The sequence below is a fragment of the Larimichthys crocea genome, chromosome XV (genome assembly GCF_000972845.2).
Source record: "Larimichthys crocea isolate SSNF chromosome XV, L_crocea_2.0, whole genome shotgun sequence".
In the NCBI taxonomy this organism is placed as follows: domain Eukaryota; kingdom Metazoa; phylum Chordata; class Actinopteri; family Sciaenidae; genus Larimichthys; species Larimichthys crocea.
Window position 1 is genome coordinate 5,301,010 of NC_040025.1, and position 18,212 is coordinate 5,319,221.

The following is an 18,212-nucleotide window of genomic DNA, read 5'->3' on the forward strand; positions in this document are numbered from 1 at the left end:
GATTGCCTTCTGGTGTTACAAACTGGTAACTGCAGTGTAGAAGTCAGTGAAGCTGAGCTGTTTATGCTGCCTGGTGCAATTTCCATATTTTAAAAAGGACACATTATGGTGCAGTTATATAAGTTCATTTATTATTGTCATTACTATCTACTGGTTCAGGTAGTGAGTGAATAAACATATGAATGAGTCATGCATACAACTACCCAGCCTATATGGCTGACAAGACATAAATTCATGTATCCCAGACCCAATATAGAAATTGAAATATGACTGCAAAGGTTCCAAGAAGAAAAACCTGCAGCGTAATAGAGAGACCAGAATCAGTTTAAACAGTTTAGATCTTTCAGTGAGGGGGTTACAGAACATTGCAGGGCCAGTGCAGGGATGGGACAGAGTTGGACGTGGGGGATGGTGGGATGGTAGACAGAGCTCCTGATGCACAAGCAAAGACTTTTTTTTTTCTTTTTTTTTTTTGCTCCACTTGATACCAAAAGGGAGACGGAACGTGCAGGTGGAGTTTTGGGAGGTTGAGTCAGTGTTTGTGTTGATTGGATAATGAGGAGCAGGTGGTGAGATGATCGAGAGGCAACATCATGACAATTTCATTAATGTGCTGAGCAATTTCATGGACAATTTACACCAGACACACTTACAAACCGTCATCATAGTATGTGTAATAAAAAGTAGTAAGTAGATTTTTCTCCAGGGTATATTTTTAAATACAAATACCAGTTCTGTTTAGCTAAACTTATGCATAACTAAATAATGTAATAACTGCAACTAATTTAACTATATATGATTCAAAGCCAAACTGAATCAATCTGTTTTTGACAAGATATATATATAATACAAATATATAACAACCTATTTCTGTAGATTTACAACATATGAGCCTGACTGAGTAAGACTGAGTAAAGCTCTTTAGTGCATGGAGAACAGCGATTTATTATACACACAACACATGCTGCACTTCTTTGGTTTTCTGTGCTCATCATGGATGAACATTTCATCTGGCAGATCGAGTAGAAGTGAGGACAATAAGGAACAGATTCAGCCCAACCTTGTACCACAGTCCATTCATTGAAGACCAGTGAGTGAGGCTGCTTGTCTCTCTCTGACACTTCAAGGTATTTATAACATATATAACCCCCTTGAGATATCTTGAGCTGCATGGCCAATGTTGAATTATATCAGACATCTTCCTACATTTATTTTTTTTTAATTTTTGGAAAGCAGATAGATAAATGAAAGGTCCCCTCTTCAGTTAAAGGCACATTTAATTGAATCTAATCTGTTTAACGTTTATTTTATTTATCCATGTTTTATATTTCAGATTTTAGCCCAAACCTTTCGCCTTGAGGACAGAATTGGCACACTCTTGGCAGATTCATGAGGTCGTCACCTGCTGTGGTTTTTAATTAACAGGTGTGCCTTGTCAAAACTTGATTTGTTGAATTTCTTTCTCAATACATTTGAAGCCATCAGTTTCATCAGACAAGAGTCTACAGCCACGTTAGCGGCTCTGTGAGGCTGTGCACTGCAGTGCTTTGAGACAAATGCTAACATGTTGATGTGATGGGAATGCGGGTATTTGCTCATGAAAGGTGAATGGACCAGTAGAACAAAACTGGCATCTCTACAGCAACAACGCCAGTGTAACTAAAAGTAAATATTTTAGACTTTAAACCAACACATTGTTATCAATATAAAAAATAAAAATGACACATGGAAGTCATTTCATTAAACATTGTCTTTCACTTCTGACAATACTCAAAACTGAACACTGCACTGGGGAAAAGGACATTAAGGAGTAACATGGGTAGGACAGAGGAACAGGAGAAGGGCAGAGTTTTGAAGTAAGTGAAGGAGGGGTCAGGGTGTAGGGGGAGAAGCAATGACATACCTCCAGCCATGTATAGGGTGTGTTTGTCTAGAAAGTTCAGCTGACCTCCACCCTGGGGAATGTCCAGGAATAGAAAGAGGTATAAGAGAGGAAGGTGGAAAGAGAAGGAGGAGAAGGACAGAGAAAAAGGAACATTCTAAAGAGAGGACAAGCGATTTCCTCTTGGTCTTTGATTCTTCCTCTGCAAACTAAATCGTCTCACACTTCCACACCTTTTTCTCTCACCCAACCAGAGGAGGAGCACTTCTGAAAAATCTAGAGCCGGGCACAGCATCAGCTGCTGCTGCCAGTCAAATCCAAACAGGCACTCGATGGAGGTGGTGACATAAGCTGGACGGCATGGAAGCTGAACTGGCACTGTGGCCCTCTGGGGGAAGACGAGGATGATGACTAAGAGGGGTGAGAGGAGGTTAAGATAGAAAGAGGAGATGGTGTGGATCATGACATGAGGAATAGTAAAAGGGTGATAACAGAGGAGTTTGGAATAGAATGGCAGGAATAGTAGAGAAAATGTGTGGTGAATAAAATGGAACAAGGGAGGAAAGACAGTGGGGACGGGATTAGAGCAACAAGACAGATGGCATTGAAGTGGATAAGTAGAGCGGGTGTGTCATCATGAGAGGAATGGATCAACATTAGTTTGTTGTTTCACACAGATCACACACTCACTTATACATGGACCAGTAGTGTACATTAGTTTGAGAGATGCAGATCCATAATGCATGCTCAAACCATGACAACAAAGGTCCCAATTACATCACGAAATAGGCATTAAACCAAAACCATGATTGTTCACTAAACCTCATGAAACTGATTTTCTAACAGGGATTGGCTTTGGATGGTACTCACAAACAATGCATGTTGCTCTCACAATAGTGTCAGGTTACTTGTACTCGATGTTGTTTGCAGATTAGCACTGAGCACAAAGTACACATCAGGGGATCACCAAAGTGATTACAATTTATCCTGAAGGATGAATGAATGAATGAATGTGCTTTCATTTCATCCAGTGGCTGTCAAGAAGTTTTATTTTTTCCCTCCTCGAGCATCAGAGGAGAGAACATGTCGGTCCTTCAATGTGTGTGCATCTGCTACACAGATTCATATGTGCAAATAGGTAGATACCCATACACAAACCTAGACAACTTGCACATACACACACATTCATAAAACTGTCCACCTAAATATTGTTCTTATTCATTTGAGATAGCAGTCGCTCTAAATCCACAGTGGATACATACAGGGATGTAGAAAGGAGAGAAAAAATTGAAAATTCAATTCTAGTAGGATTGTATTTAGTCATAACCTTACGAAACTGACTACGAACTGACGAAACAACTTTGCAGGGAAAATCATGAATGAGTTATTTGAACATTTAGGTCATGATCACAAGAAAATTTGATACATTGAGGTAGTGATACAATACAGTCTCCCTGGACTTCTTTCTTTTCATCTATGTTCTAAATACAATCTGTCAATGCCACTCAGTCTCTGGTCAGCTGGTTCAGGTCTTATTACTGTCATTTCATGTTCTAGTGAAACTTATTTATTTTCCATTCTCGTAGCTGATGAGAACGCTTGCCTGCCTTTTTTTATTTTTTAACTTTTTTCCTGTGTACTTTCACAAATGATCTTGCGAGCATGCTTTTTGATCTTAAGATTAGAGGCCTGATAGGAGTTATGAGTGACCACAGCTGCTCTTGTGTCCATGCCAGTCGGACAGTGTTGTGGGCATAAATAGATTTCCAGCGAAAGAATTGACAGACTGCAGAGCCTAACTGCTTAAAATTCCAGCGTATACATCAAGATCAGCAGGGACTCCGGGATTGACTCGTCTGTCAGATGATTCGGTGGTCTGGAGTGGAAAGAAATCTTTGGGGTTGTGCATTTGATGTGAGATTGTATGTATCAGACAAACAGAACTCATCATTCTTTGTTCATACTACTGTGTATTTGTTCTGTAGCCCTGTGTATGGGAGTGTCTGATAGATATGGAAATACTGAAATACTAAAATATTTCAACAACTACTTGTTGGACAGTCGTGAACGTTGGTACATATATTCATGTTCTTTTCAAGATAAAATGTAATAGCTTTGGTAATCCTTTCATTTCATTTAGTGCCATCATCAGGTCAAAACACCTACAAAACTAATGACATTCCCATCAGCCTCAGTCGTTCTTTGGATTTCGCTCTAATCAAAAAAAGTTAGCACATACTAAACTAAGACAGTGAGCATGGTAAACAAGCATGTGAGTATATGCTATATAGCATAACAAGATACGGGGTCAGAGTCACTTTCATGGACGATGGCTCTTTGATATTGCAAGAAAAGTGAAGAATTGCAGTGGTCATTATTTTTCTACGGTAATTTAATTGTTTAATCTGCCACAAAAACTTTTTATGTCCGGGCTAGCCTCTGTTTCACAAGCTTCTGTAACTCAATGCAGCGTTTCATCATTTATTTTCTGAAAACTCAAGCATGTTCCAGGAGTGTACTGTCCACATTCTGTTACAAATCAGCTCCACTACAGAAGTTGCTATTGAAATTCAAACCATCATGATTTTAGTTAATTAGACAATTACTTTGTGAGCACTGAAAAAACTACAGCTCCCATGTCAATCCGCAAATAATGCGGGTACTTCAACACAACTTGCCTATATCTATAAAAATTCATCAGCACTCACCGCTCACATCTGATGCAAGCGACATATCATACTGCTGAGCAAAGCCAAGCCCCATGGTTTGATTTGTATTTATTTACTATCTCTTTCTTCTGGAACACGTACTCGAACGTTCAGCTTCACTCCTTGCGATTGATCGACATTGCTAATCATAGGTTGCCTGTCTGTGGCTGTACGAAATGGTTTTGTTTGTTTACTTGCTGGTGAAGTGAGAAGCCAATGGTTAAAGATGAAGTACAGCTGTGCGAGATCACAGGCCCATTTGCATGCCTCTTATGTTACCCATGTCATAAGTGCAAGGGCACGTCAGCGGCAGTGAGGACACAGAGATGGGGGGGATAGATGGGTTAACGGACACTGCATGCAGGGAGGTGTTAATACGTGTGTGTGTGTGCGTACACTCTGGTTCTTGTAGAGTATGTCAAATCAAGTGTCCATCTGCACTGAGATGCTCTGTTGATCCTCTGCCAAAATAACCTCCAGCTGCCCGATGCCGACCCTGTTTCCTTTTTTTTATTTTTATATAAATGTCACAGAGCTTGTCTGTTCTCTAAATATGGGGGATTGGGGAGTGTGCCACACAAGGGGGTGTCCATCAGGAGATTGTAAGAGGGCACAAACTAAAGTTGGATTTGATTGGCTGTCCCTTGTTCGAGGAGGGGGCCTCTTGCCCAATCCTGATCATTTTCAGTAAAAGTGTAGTGGGATGACAGGGTACTTATGGGGGGGAGTAAAGCCACAGTGCTACCTGAACTGTGTAGCAGGGAGCCTTTCTTTCCCAGTCGTCTGTCATTTTTACTGGTGTCTGTTGTTCAGCACAGCCGGCCGCCATGGTAAGAAACCGAAAACTCAGAAGGAGGTAAAAGGGAAACGACGAGGATGGGGATTTTAGTTTTATAAAATCTCTAAGGATTTGGTTTGTTTTCTGTTGAGGATAAACTCCAGATGTCTGAAGATCTTCTTCAGAACTTCTACTCACCCACAGTCACCCAGCAAGTCCTCTGCAGCACAGCTGGGTTATTCGCTGGATTTCTATGCAACTGGCTTTTTATTGCTTTGATTCCGACAGGCATCTGCGGGAAATTAATTTGAGTTTTTATGTTTTTATGATTCTTGCTACAGGTGTTTCATTGACTGGTAACCTGCTGTTGGAAACTTCTGTTTCCATGTTCAACTCCTGTGACTCCTCTGCTGTTTGTTTGCAGACGGATATGATTTTACTCTGCTTTTGTGTTCCATCACTTTGTAACTCAACTCAATATGATTGATATTTAGAGCGGTACTAAAGATAGAAAGCACACAGCTGAGTAAAGTGAGAAGACGTGCTGCCTTTTCTGTGTGTCCTAACTTAGGACATTCACCTTGAAAAAAATCCCTCTCAAATCCTCTCCCAAATCTCACCTTAAAAATAGCTTTAAAGTGAGCTATTGTGTGACCCTCCATATGTTAACATATCTACGAGGTGCGGCCGAGCGAAGAAAGCAAACAAGGAAAACAAGGGAGCATGATTTACTGTTCGGTAATTTACTGCTTGTCACAGGCACTGACAGTTGTTCTTGTTCGTTTGCATTTTAACAACATTAAAAACAAGAAACTAGTACTTAAAAAAGATTCCTATATGCTGTATGACCTACGGTGCACTGTAAACCTGACGTCAGGAGACATAAAGTCTGGATAAAAGAACAAACTGGAAAGATAGTCAGCCTGTGAGAACTATGGGAAGGATCAACGAGTAATAATAGAGATTAAAACCAGTTTCAGTGTAAACATCAATGTTAGAATAATATGTTTTACACTGACTGTCGTTCCCCTTTAAGAGTCATTATTAACAAGTGCAGACAGCTGGCAGAGGATTAAACATGAGTTCTTACCTGACCAGCTATTTCCAGTCCTTGGCTGTCACTTTGTCAATGATAGTTCTGTCTCTGGCTTTGGGTTCCTGTTTTGGTTTCCTCTGGCTCAATGGAGAAACAGGGCTTAAGTGTGAGTATAGAGTGACAGGGGTATGCCACTACAGTATTATATGAGCATTTCGCATATTTTATTCCAGTAAAACACGTAAAAAACACAAGTTAGCACATATCTACGAAAACTCAGGCATACTATATTAACCCTGTTGACTGTTTTTTCATTTCATTTTAATCAGTACAAAAATCTATTTGCATAAACAAGACTCCCCTTGAAATAGGAAATAATTGCAACAATGCAATGATGCGGTAATGATACCAACCCTGTATGCAACTTTAAAGCAGGTATGATGTTTTACTGTGGTGGATTAAGTGAAACAAAATTCGACTTGCATCTTTGACACTTGATTCTTATTGAATTGAAACCAACCCTGTAAACCAGAATTTTAAAAGTCTCAAACACTGGCCTTGGAAAGAAGTCACTAGTAATTAAGAGTACATGAATTGTGTTTCCGCTGGAAACCACCAGCTTGCTGTGACCATAGGGGTCTGATAAACGTCAAGGCAAGAAAAGTTACAAATATTTTTGCTTATTTCATGCTAGTTTGCCAGTTCAACTACAACAGCAGACTCTAATTGTCTCTTTTTGCATCGCTGTTACCTATCGGGGACCTTGTCTGATATAAATACTGGCTTGTTGGGACTGGCAATCCTTATGGAGACCTGGAAACGGTCCTAATAATATAGAGTGTGAATTGAGGTTAGGTTATGATTAGGGTTAGGCATGAATTAGTTATGGTTAAGGTTAGGGTAAATGTTCTGGTTAGGCTGTCCACCATGAATGAAGTTAATAGAGTGTCCTAGCAGAGATAGCTGTGCAAACTTGTGAGTGATGACAAAGATGCAATCATCTTCTTTTATTCTGCCATAATGACCTCATCTCTTACATGTTCAGCTACATATTTCACATCTGCAGGTGAATACAGCTGACAGGAATGATAACCTCTCTCTCTCTCTCTCTCTCTCTCCGTCTCTCCTCACACTCTTCCACCACTTCCCTTCCCACCCCTTCATTTATTCACCTTTCTTAATAGCCTACTGACGCCCAAAGCGATGCCCGCTCCTTCCTGACGGAGGAGATGATTGCAGGTCGGTCCTTCAAAGTTCCTTCACTGATTTTCATCTGAATAATAATTCATGAATATGGTTCATAAATAGCATGTTATTATAAAAAATTGTACCAAATGATTGACCATTGCTCCATTTGGCCTTACATTGTGCTGTGCTTGAATTACTTTTTCACAGTAAATGAGTCGATCATTTTTCCAGTTTGACTTTTCGAATCTGAATTCTTTCCATCTCTTGTCCAGAGTTCAAAGCCGCCTTTGACATGTTTGATACTGATGGTGGCGGTGATATCAGCACCAAGGAGTTGGGTACCGTGATGAGGATGCTGGGCCAGAACCCATCAAGAGAGGAGTTGGATGCCATCATTGAGGAGGTTGATGAGGATGGTGAGATCATTTTGTATGATCATGTCTTAATGCAAAAATCTTTAAGGATGATCGTTTGATAAAAACATACAAACAACGACTTCAAAAAGGCAGGGGTGGCTAGTTGCACAGCGTCTGTAGCTTCCTTCTGGTCTCCTCACCTTTTGCTTTGTTTCTCCCCTCACCTCCCTCACACATTCACTTACCCTCTCCTCAGGCAGCGGTACCATCGACTTCGAGGAGTTCTTGGTCATGATGGTGCAACAACTAAAGGAGGACCAGGCTGGAAAGACTGAAGAAGAGCTTTCAGAATGCTTCCGTATTTTTGACAAGTATGACATCCAACATTGACAGAAAGACAAATACAATCATCATGTCACTGCACAAATTATGTTTTTAGGTTTTATGGCGTGTCGTATCATTAAACACATAAGCCTTTAGCATAACTACATCACCAAAGCAACTTTGTCGGATGCATTGGATAACTTATTGTACATCCAAATGAGCTACATTTAATCATAATTAGTACACAAGACAGTCATGACAATCAGTAAGTTAAACTTACATTATTATGAGCACTGTAAACATGACCGTTTTGTACTGATTCATTGTCATTGTTGGATATTTGTTACAATTTAGGGAAAGGACATACCAGTCTTGTGATTTAGGAAACCAAAGTAGTGTATGGTATGTTGCATGTAAAAGTTGTAGAAAACAAAAGTAATACTGCTCCTTAAACCTCCACCAGACCAGACCAGCACATATGGGTAGGACTGTCATCAAACAGAAATGCCATATTTCCATCATGTAATTCACTGTTTAAGGTTTGGCTGATACTCATTTCATTATGGTATCTTGTTGCACCCTCTTTTTCTACAACCGTTCAACTTGAGAACTGGCGCCACCTCTTGCTTACCTCTCACTGAACTGACTCCTAATAGCTGTATAATGAAAACTGATGGAAACAAGCATTTATTTGTATTTTCCTTTGCAGATTTCATCAAAAGTCACTTCAAATTTGAGATTCATTAGGATGGAAACCTAGAATATATAAATAAAGTTTGTGTTTGTGACATTACCTGAGCAGGGAGGCGAGATTGTTTTCCCAATGTAAATGTAATCTCTCTTTTTTTTTAATCCACAGGAATGGAGATGGTTTTATCGACCGTGAGGAGTTTGGAGATATCCTCCATCTCACTGGGGAAAATGTCACAGAGGACGATATTGATGAGATGTTTGGGGACTCAGACACAAACAAAGATGGAAAGATTGATTTTGATGGTAAGATAAGAGAAGAGTTGATCGCCTCTTGTGGATTACGAGCATCTTCCATAATGTTGATGTTGGGAGTTGATAAGTAAAATCAAGACGGCTCTCAAATCTGATTTATTAAGAAACTGGAGCCAGCTGGTTTGGCTCCTTCTGTTCAGTCATGAGTATTTATTGTGACTTTCTGGAGCTTCCACTGTCAACCTCAAAGTGACTCAAGGAAGTCATTCTGCCAGCACGAAACCCCCACCCCATAAAACAAGATATGTAGTGAGCTTCTGAGGTAGCTGTAGCTGGATTTTGTGGACAGAGCTCGGACGGCTGTTTGCCCCTTTTTTTTTTGTTTTTATGCTAAGCTAACCTAAGCTAACCAGTAGTTGGCTCCAGTTTCATAATTAACGATCACATATATAAATGGTATTAAGGGCTCTCTTTTGATTTTTTAAAATAAAAAGTAACGACAAAAAAAGACATGTAGATACAGCAACACAACAACAGAGACATAGCAAGGCAAAAAACAGATAATAGATAGATGTGTGGAATCACCTGTTATATTGATTCTTTCCTTTAATAATGGCTCCTTAAACAGATGAAACAAGTATAATTCATAATTCACATTACTGGCCCCAAAATAAGAAGAATTAAATGATTAAAACTTCCCTTTATTTGATGTCCACACAACATTTTATGACAGGGCAGAACTATTTTGTAACCTTGTAACCATTTTCTCACACGTGTGTTCATTCTGTTACAGACATTATTGTGCATTTGACACACAGGAACACACACTGAAACAGGAACCTGTTCCTATTAAAATCTGTGCAGATTTCAGCACTAAGCTTCTGATTTCTTTTACCGGTGACTTCTGATCCCTTATATTTCGTTTCAGTACAAAGTACTGTCTGCAACCTGCAGCCATTCAGTCCATTCAAATACACAGAGTAGTCTTCTCCTCTCTATATTGAATCAGGCTTTTGTGACAGGCTTCCCACAGTATATACACAGTATGTAAGAAAGTAAATAAGCATATTTTCTAAAATGCCAAACTTCTGCACATAAGTCCCTATAAAATGTCAGGTAAGCACCTTGAATCTATTTTTTCCCACTAATTTGAAGTGACTTAAATCATGATATAACTTCACAGCTCCCAGTGGTATTAAAAGTTTGACTGATTACGTTTACTTTCCCTTCCATTCTCCTCAAAACAACAGCTGCCTCACAAAATATGGACTTGAAGAGGACTAGATTTAAGTCACAACCTGGTCTATATAAATACATTTAACATGTGGATGAAAATAATACACGAGTCTGTGAGCACACGAATAGTGGCGACAAAGCTAAAAGTCCTAAAAGTCCTAAAATTTAAAATTTACAGTTGAAACAGGCAGACACGGAGTGACGGGTTTAAAGAATTGCTCGCACATTCTTCATTGTTTGACAGTTTGTCTATACACATTTCAATTTGTTCATCTGTTCAGTCTTTTAATAATCAGTCTGACGGTTCTGCACTGTCGCCTTCTCTTTCCCTCTCCAGAGTTTCTGAAGATGATGGAGAACGTCCAGTGATGAGACCCTACATTCCTTGGTGACCCTTCCACAGAAAGAATACAAAGCATGCTGTCTGATAGACGTCTCTTCTGTATAATTGGATCCAAAAATGGATACAAGTCAAATACCTTTACCCCCTGCCACCCTCTCCCCCCTTCTCATGTATGAGACCCTGGGGCCTGGTGAGGATATCTATAAATATCTGTTCAAACCTTTTAAGACGAAGACACTTTCCCCGGGGCCGCCTCCTTCAGCCGGCCACCCAGCTGTCTCCTTGGCAGCTGCTGTTCCTCCAGAAATGCTACACCACCTAGCTTTAACCCCCCCTCCCCTCCTTACGCTCCTCCTCAAAACTAAATATCCTCTCCACCCTGTTCTATGCTTTCTAAATAAATCCACTTTCTCCTTGTTCATCTTTGCAAATTATTCTGCAATGCATGCCTGACACGTCCAATTTTTGTCTGGTTAGTTCTTTTGTTCATCTTTTAGGGGCCTTTCAGGGACTTTACGGCCCCCCCTGTCCGGCGTCACTATTCTCACACACATGCATGATCAATCACACTACACACAAAGCACATGCACTTGCTACATCTGGTCTTATCTCCCTGTTTCGGGCCTTGACTTCAAACTACCCCCATGCTGCTTTTTGAAGATACCTCACCAAGCTCCCACAACACAAGAGAACTCTCATATATATCTCACGGGTTTAAATTGATCTACAACTTGTTCTCAGCCTAAGCCTGTCTTAACTCCCTGTCATTGATCCTCATGCAGCCGGCTCCCAGCACACAGATCAATGCCCCCAATGGCTCATCCCCAGCGTGAGAAGTGAAGCCGAGCGGTCAGGCTCGGCGCAGTCACAGAGCATATGAGTTAATTCCCCCTTGGAAAAATGCAGGTCTCTCTCTGGGTATATAGCCTGTAAGCCCCCCCAAACGCTTCTCAAAAGCAACATCCCTCCCCTTTCTTCATGGTCGCTCCCCTCCTCAGCATCCTGTCCTCCTCTTCCTCCTGTCCCTCAGCTCGGGCCCCTCCCTTCAGGAACCTCCCACCATATAAGGAGCATCAGGTTGTGTTTATCAGGCAATGTGGCACACCAGGATGTGCAGGGCGCCCGCCTCGCATCCCTGTCCTCCCTCAGACTAAAAAATCTGTGTGCTATTCAGGGCACGGCTAAAGGGGTGGAGGCACAGAGGGGTTGGGGGGGTGAGATGGGGTCCGCCCCCCCTCCTCTCTCTCTCTTTCTCGGTTTTGAGTTTCACACCCAGATTGAAACACCATCATCACAAAACCCATAACCTACTTTAAAATCTTTGACCTCGCCCCCCTGTTCATCCACTGTCTTAAAGGAATAGTAATCAACAGAGTGCACTGATGAGCTGCAAGATCTGTAGATTTATTGTGATTTCTTTTTTTTTTTTTTGACAGTTTAGTTTAGTCATTTCAGAGAGACCACCACTGAAAGCTGCCATGGGGACTTTTTTTTTTAGAGTAATCTAATCCTTTAGAGTGTTTTGAGTCCTATCATTTGTTTTACAGTTCTCTCTCACACCCTGATCTTCTCCATTTTAACAAACCAGCCAGGTGACACACAGTGAAACATTCTCTGCATCTTTTGCTTTTCCCCTCCATTGTTTCATCTCCATTCTTGACTGTAGATTTGTTTTTCTACATTGACCATAATCACAAAAGTGTTAAAAACTTTACCTCTTTTACATTCTTAACTCTGCATCTTCAAGAAACGAGAGCTTTTCTTCTCCAAAGTGTGATTGGCTCGCTGTGGCCCCAGAACCCTAAAAGTTCAGGGTACTAAATCTGGAGGCCTGTGAGAGGCAGGGGGCGGGACCTGGCTGTCCCGTTTAAAGTGTGTCTGAGCCTTCACTTGACGTCTAGTCTCTCTGTTGGGGTGCACACGGATTGACCACTCCTTTGGGCTTTTCTTTTTCCTTGGATATTTAGGGGGGGAAAGCTAATCCACAAACATGGTAAGACTAATCACTTGTGCAAATGACCAGTTGAACTACGGGCAACCAGACATTATTATAATTAATAGTATTATTATTAAGCATAATGAGAAGCAGTTAATTGGAGGTTTAGTAATTGAAGAATAAAGGCATGCAAAGTCTAAAAAATCAATCGGCTGATTTGTTAAAAACATTTTGAGAAGGCAAATGTGTTTCTCTGCTGCTTTAGCTCAAACTAACTAAACTGATTTCTTTTTTTTTTATTTGCCTTAAAATAGCAGACTGCATCTCAGGGTAAACATTTGAAATATCTCAACTTTATTTTTAAATGCGTAATTCAGATTTTAGTCAGCTGTCTGTCTTAATTTTTCTAATCCTGGTAGAAAGTTGAGCTGTGTGGGGGGGTGGGTGAGTGTCAGCTGGGAAGGTGCGGATTCTGCTTGGGCGACAGATTCCCGGGGATTGGATGTCTGCAGGCCATATACAGCCTGCCTAAGGTGTTGAGCCTGAAATAGCCGGACTAATTTTCACCGAGCTCAGGAATCCTTTTGAGGCGCAGCCGCTATATCCTCAAAGACATAACTGATGAAAACATGTGATCACAAAAACATACTAGACAATACTATAAAAGATATAAAGATACTATTATATCTCTGTATATATTATATTATAGATAATATTTCTGTATTTGCTGTGTTATTCCTAAATTCCTAAAATGTGTCGCCTGGACTGTGCGTAATATTTTCACTCTCCAGCGGTGTCATTAAAAATTCCCAGAACCTTTTCAGTAAATTTCTCTTTTAAATGAATCTTAGGTCTGTTTGGTAAATTCTTATTGTGGCCATCATGTGATCATGAGGCTCAACCTGCACTGTTTGAACTGGAATGATCCATGAAGTCTCTCTGAAGCCTGTAGTAAATGACGATGTTTTCTTCCAGACTGACGCGCAACAAGAGGCCCGCTCATACCTGAGCGAGGAAATGCTGGCTGGTGAGTACAGAATACAGTAACGCGTTACCTTTGTAATGTCGTTACAACACATCAAATGATACCTTTAGCTCAGTCACATCTACAAAGATCAGGATGATATGACTCATTCACCTCATTCTACCTACCTTGATAATGAACCCCTTTAGAAAAATCGATTAAGACCCTCTGCGCACAGTCAAAGTGTGAAACAGAGGCAGATTATACAGTACAGTACATTGTACAGTCAAGTATAGCCTATAGGGAGAAATGGGGCCTGTTCGTGATTAACGAGCACACATCCTGTCACCTCTCCAGAGTTCAAAGCCGCCTTCGACATGTTTGACACCGACGGTGGCGGTGATATCAGCACCAAGGAGTTGGGTACCGTGATGAGGATGCTGGGCCAGAACCCGACAAGAGAGGAGTTGGATGAGATCATCGAGGAGGTCGACGAGGACGGTGAGCTATGGATGATACTAAGTATCTCTGATGGCAACACAGTACGCGCATTGTGCGCAATGAGTGTTTTTACGCACAAGCATTACATGACTATGACACTTTATTTGTTCTCCACATCAGCTCAAATACACCAAGCAACTGTATACACATTATTTAGAACCAGAGCCCCGTGTGGTCAGGCGTTGGTTAGGGGGAGTTTGTGCGCAGATGCGCAAAGAGAATATTGATCCTGGCGCGCCAGGATGAATCAATTTTCTAACGAGACATTTATCTTTTTGCCTGTGCTTATTATATAAATCATTACATTATATTGATCAGGGCTCACTTAACTTCAGTGTTCCTTTAACTGTGGTTCGTGCGTAAATTTGTGCGCAAAGACAAGCGCACTGTAGTGTGCTACATGGAGCGCAGGACATTTGGTGAGGCTGATCATTGTTATTCAGATATGTGGCCTCTTGTTTACCCTCAGGTAGCGGTACCATTGACTTCGAGGAGTTCTTGGTCATGATGGTGAGGCTGCTCAAGGAGGACCAGGCCGGCAAGAGCGAGGAAGAGTTGGCAGAGTGCTTCCGTGTGTTCGACAAGTACGTCCACGCTGTTGATACACACGAACGTGGTTCACTTAGAGTGTGCTGTGACGTGTTTTATTCATTTATGTACTTGTTACTTGTTTATGTTTACCATCTCTCATGTTTCTGTCTTTTCACGCAGGAACGGCGACGGCTACATCGACAGAGAGGAGTTCGCACTTATCATCCGCAGCACCGGCGAGCCCATCTCAGAGGACGAGATTGATGAGCTGATGAAGGATGGAGACAAAAACTCCGACGGCATGCTGGACTTTGACGGTACATACATTATGATGATGATGAGTTGTATTTCTGATTTTTTTTTGGTGAATTGATTCATAGTTGTCGACCTCTGAGCCTCATCTTACAATCAGATGACACAACCTTTAAAATGCTGCTGCTGATGCTGCTGCAACTGAACTGGCCCATTTCTCTCTTATTTTCCAGAATTCCTCAAGATGATGGAGAATGTGCAGTAAAACCAGAAAGACTCATGGACATTCCCTCTTCCCCTCCTGCGAAGTCCCGTTCTGAACACATCTGACCCCTTTTTGATCCACTCAACCTCCCCTCCTCACACACACACCCTCTCCACCCTCCTGTCCACCTTGGTTCACTGCCTCTCTTCTCCATCCTTAGACATCCTCAACAGACAGCTAGGGCAGCCGGCGGGGGGGATATCGCTGGATGGGGCTACACTCTTCCCCATGACTCGCTTGTGAACGCAGACAGCCAATGGATGCAATGAGGAAATTTACTGCACAAAGCCTTTGCGGTATGCATCGCCTAAACAGGTGCATGTCATCAGCGACTCCCCCCCTCCCTCTTCAATCTCTGATCTAGAGTCTAGTCTAGATAGAACAGCGGCCTGTTACCTGCTGCTTAGACCAATTAAGTCAATCACTTCACTGTACAAAGAAGTCATTTGCTTGAACAGAATAAATGAACTAACACATGCTCACTTGTAGTTGGTCTGTCATATTTATGGTCTGTGTAAAAAAAAAAACTTTGTTTTGAGGAATATCAATAAAATTTTTTGTTTCTTCTTTTTGTCCATTCTGTTTGAACCACAGACACTTCTTCAGGTCTCTCTCACTAGATTCTGTGTGGAATGTACTGGTGACTTTATGTGCCAGATGCATACAACAATATGCATGCATAGTACCAATGTGTGCACCACTCCCCATACGTAAACTGGTGTTTATAAAAGATACCTCTGATGTGTACACAGTTATCTAAAGGTGTCATGAGGTGGACATGACATACACGGTAAGAGAGGTGACCTGATAGTAAAACAATGTTTGTTTCTTCCTTCCATCTGAACCATCATTATTGATCTTTTTTTTTTTATCATGAATTGAACAGTCTGTTTCCAGCTGTGATATCACCAGATGATGGTTTAAAGCTATATGTGATGAATTAGTGTTATGGATGCTATAAAGCAGAAACCCGGGGCCCCTCTGCTCTGACACTGACTCCCTCCCATTATCTGGTGAATTTATTCATTTATTTATTATGCACCAAAACACAAAGGCCTTGTTTGCTGGCATACTTGACAATAAACCTGTTTCTGATTCTGAAATAGCCAACAGTGGCACGTGATGACAGCTCTTCTGCCGCTGCTGGAAAACTCACAGTTGCTTCTCTGCTGCTCTTCTCACTGCCGCTCAGTGAGAATAATGAGAACATTATGAAGAGCACAGGCCAGACCGGCTCTATATGGAAAGCGTCATGAGATAACTACAATATAAATAAAACTGAATTAGGACTACTGGTTCTATGTCGTTTTTTATGTTTTGTTTTACTTAAGCTCATGTGCCCACTTGCACTGATTGAGAGCAATAAATCAGAACCAGGCTTTGCAAATCTTTGTGCAAAGACACTATTATAGTCATGAATCTGCAGTTTCATGCATGTAGTCTCTAGAGAGGAAGCTAGAATGACTTTATTAAATAACAAGTTGTAACAATCAAGCCCAGTATTTCTGCCTACAGGACCCTGACTGTGATTAAATAATGTCATCATGCAGTTTAAGAAAAGCACAAACAGAGACAAATTGCTTTCTGTAGATCATTTTAAATATCATAATCGACCGTGCAACTTTCAAGAACTAATTTTGTCTCTAAAATGTCAGAAAAAAAGAGATTTCCCTCACACTTTCTCAGAGTCAAAGGTGACCTCTTTGATTGTATTAAGAGCTGTGATGATGATGATGATGATGATGATGATACCAATCAGTGTGACGTTGCCATAGTGACGCTTTAGGTGAAGCTGAGCCATACATTTCTGGGTTGACATCAGTGACACTGTGTGCGTTACTTTATTCAAACAGTCTCAGACAGCATGGCATTGCTCATCACACCATTATAAAATCATGTACATGACGTGTCACAAAACAAACATGGGCGAAGGAACATTAATTAAAAAGAAATGAATGATCAAATTAGATGCAGGTCAGGTTAGGAGCCATAGTTGGCTTCGTCGAAAGCTTTCCTGGCTCTCTTCAGCTCCTCGTTCATGGTCAGCAGGTCTTTGACTCTGGCGAACTTCCGAGGGTCTTTGCGAATCAGGAAAACGATGTCCTCCACCTGGACGCGGCCCTGCCGTCCGATGGACATGGCTTTGTGGGTCATTTCCGTGATAAACTCGATCACCAGATCCTCCAGGATGTCCACAGACTCCGTGTACGGGTTCTGGTCGTCTCCAAAGCCGTACATCATGCAGCGGAGCTCCTTGGAGAAGAGCCTCTTTCTCTTGCCGTGGCCGACATCCACACCGCCGGAGCCGTCCTCCACCTCCTCGTCGAAGCCGGTCTCGTCCTCCTCGTCCGCCATTCTGCTGAAAACACACGGATAATATTAGTCTGGCCATTATGTTAACATTGCATTATTTAATGTCGAGTCAACGCAGCAGAACAAATTCATATATTTACTTCAAGTATCTCGGCACAGGAGAGAGACAGTCTGCGGTCTTTGTTGACTTCCGGCCCGCTAGTGATGTGTCGATCGTGAACGAGCCGGTTCAAAGGGCCGACTCTTTTAAGTGAACGATAGGAGCCGGCTCCCGTCCGTCCGCGAACCTTTCTTTTTCTTTTTTTTTTACTTTTCTCTTTAGGAAAAGTACCTGTGGGCATTGACTACGGGTGTCACATGCATGCTGTGCAACCAATCATGTGAGGATTGACAAGGAGCATCACACTAAGCAGGGACGGGCGGGGGTAGCACCGCTGAGACTGTGACAGGAAACAAGAGGAGGGAGACACGCTGAGGGAGAGACAGGATATATAATATATATTATTTTTTACACTACAGTATACCAAAACATTTTGGTTGTATTTGTCCAGATGTTAGTGGTGGGCATTAACAAAGCACATTTACTTGAGTGTTGTTATTTAATTTATATATATTTTTCAGTACTTTGTGTGTGTTTGCGTTTATACATATATA

The 18,212-nt window shown here is 41.4% G+C and overlaps 3 protein-coding genes across 5 annotated transcripts; 2 read left to right on the plus strand and 1 right to left on the minus strand.

Annotated features, from left to right (window-relative positions):
• The first annotated feature begins 1,105 nt into the window (after positions 1–1,105).
• Positions 1,106–11,217, plus strand: LOC104929226 (troponin C, skeletal muscle). Of its 2 annotated transcripts, none has more exons than XM_027288791.1 (6): positions 1,106–1,127; positions 7,589–7,643; positions 7,865–8,008; positions 8,205–8,319; positions 9,132–9,268; positions 10,791–11,217. In XM_027288791.1, the coding sequence occupies exons 2-6, from the start codon at positions 7,634–7,636 to the stop codon at positions 10,820–10,822; spliced, it is 438 nt and encodes a 145-aa protein (XP_027144592.1). In that variant the 5' UTR covers positions 1,106–1,127; positions 7,589–7,633; the 3' UTR covers positions 10,823–11,217. The 2 variants fall into 2 exon arrangements, with proteins under 2 accessions (XP_027144592.1, XP_010741988.1); XM_010743686.3 differs by lacking the exon at positions 1,106–1,127 and adding an exon at positions 5,292–5,420.
• A 1,464-nt stretch (positions 11,218–12,681) lies between these two features.
• On the plus strand, positions 12,682–15,727 carry LOC109136700 (troponin C, skeletal muscle). Its single transcript, XM_019253232.2, has 6 exons — positions 12,682–12,789; positions 13,708–13,759; positions 14,054–14,197; positions 14,667–14,781; positions 14,909–15,045; positions 15,214–15,727. The coding sequence occupies exons 1-6, from the start codon at positions 12,787–12,789 to the stop codon at positions 15,243–15,245; spliced, it is 483 nt and encodes a 160-aa protein (XP_019108777.1). The 5' UTR covers positions 12,682–12,786; the 3' UTR covers positions 15,246–15,727.
• Positions 15,728–17,057: 1,330 nt separating this feature from the next.
• On the minus strand, positions 17,058–17,832 carry taf13 (TATA-box binding protein associated factor 13). 2 transcript variants are annotated; one of them, XM_010743687.3, is made up of 2 exons: positions 17,699–17,832; positions 17,058–17,604 (listed from the first exon to the last, which is right to left on the minus strand). In XM_010743687.3, the coding sequence occupies exon 2, from the start codon at positions 17,598–17,600 to the stop codon at positions 17,226–17,228; it is 375 nt and encodes a 124-aa protein (XP_010741989.1). In that variant the 5' UTR covers positions 17,601–17,604; positions 17,699–17,832; the 3' UTR covers positions 17,058–17,225. The 2 variants fall into 2 exon arrangements, with proteins under 2 accessions (XP_010741989.1, XP_010741990.1); XM_010743688.3 differs by having other exon boundaries at positions 17,058–17,601; positions 17,699–17,798.
• Between the last annotated feature and the right edge of the window lie 380 nt (positions 17,833–18,212).

What these genes read in the sequence shown, in the direction of transcription:
- LOC104929226 (XM_010743686.3), top strand. An exon ending in TGAGGAGGTTGATGAGGATG is followed by an intron (nt 8,009 to 8,204) that starts GTGAGATCATTT and finishes CCCTCTCCTCAG; the next exon opens with GCAGCGGTACCATCGACTTC. An exon ending in TGGAAAGATTGATTTTGATG is followed by an intron (nt 9,269 to 10,790) that starts GTAAGATAAGAG and finishes TTCCCTCTCCAG; the next exon opens with AGTTTCTGAAGATGATGGAG.
- LOC109136700 (XM_019253232.2), top strand. An exon ending in TGCTTCCGTGTGTTCGACAA is followed by an intron (nt 14,782 to 14,908) that starts GTACGTCCACGC and finishes CTTTTCACGCAG; the next exon opens with GAACGGCGACGGCTACATCG. An exon ending in CGGCATGCTGGACTTTGACG is followed by an intron (nt 15,046 to 15,213) that starts GTACATACATTA and finishes CTTATTTTCCAG; the next exon opens with AATTCCTCAAGATGATGGAG.
- taf13 (XM_010743687.3), bottom strand. Translation starts at nt 17,600, where the DNA reads ATGGCGGACGAGGAGGACGAGACCGGCTTCGACGAGGAGGTGGAGGAC.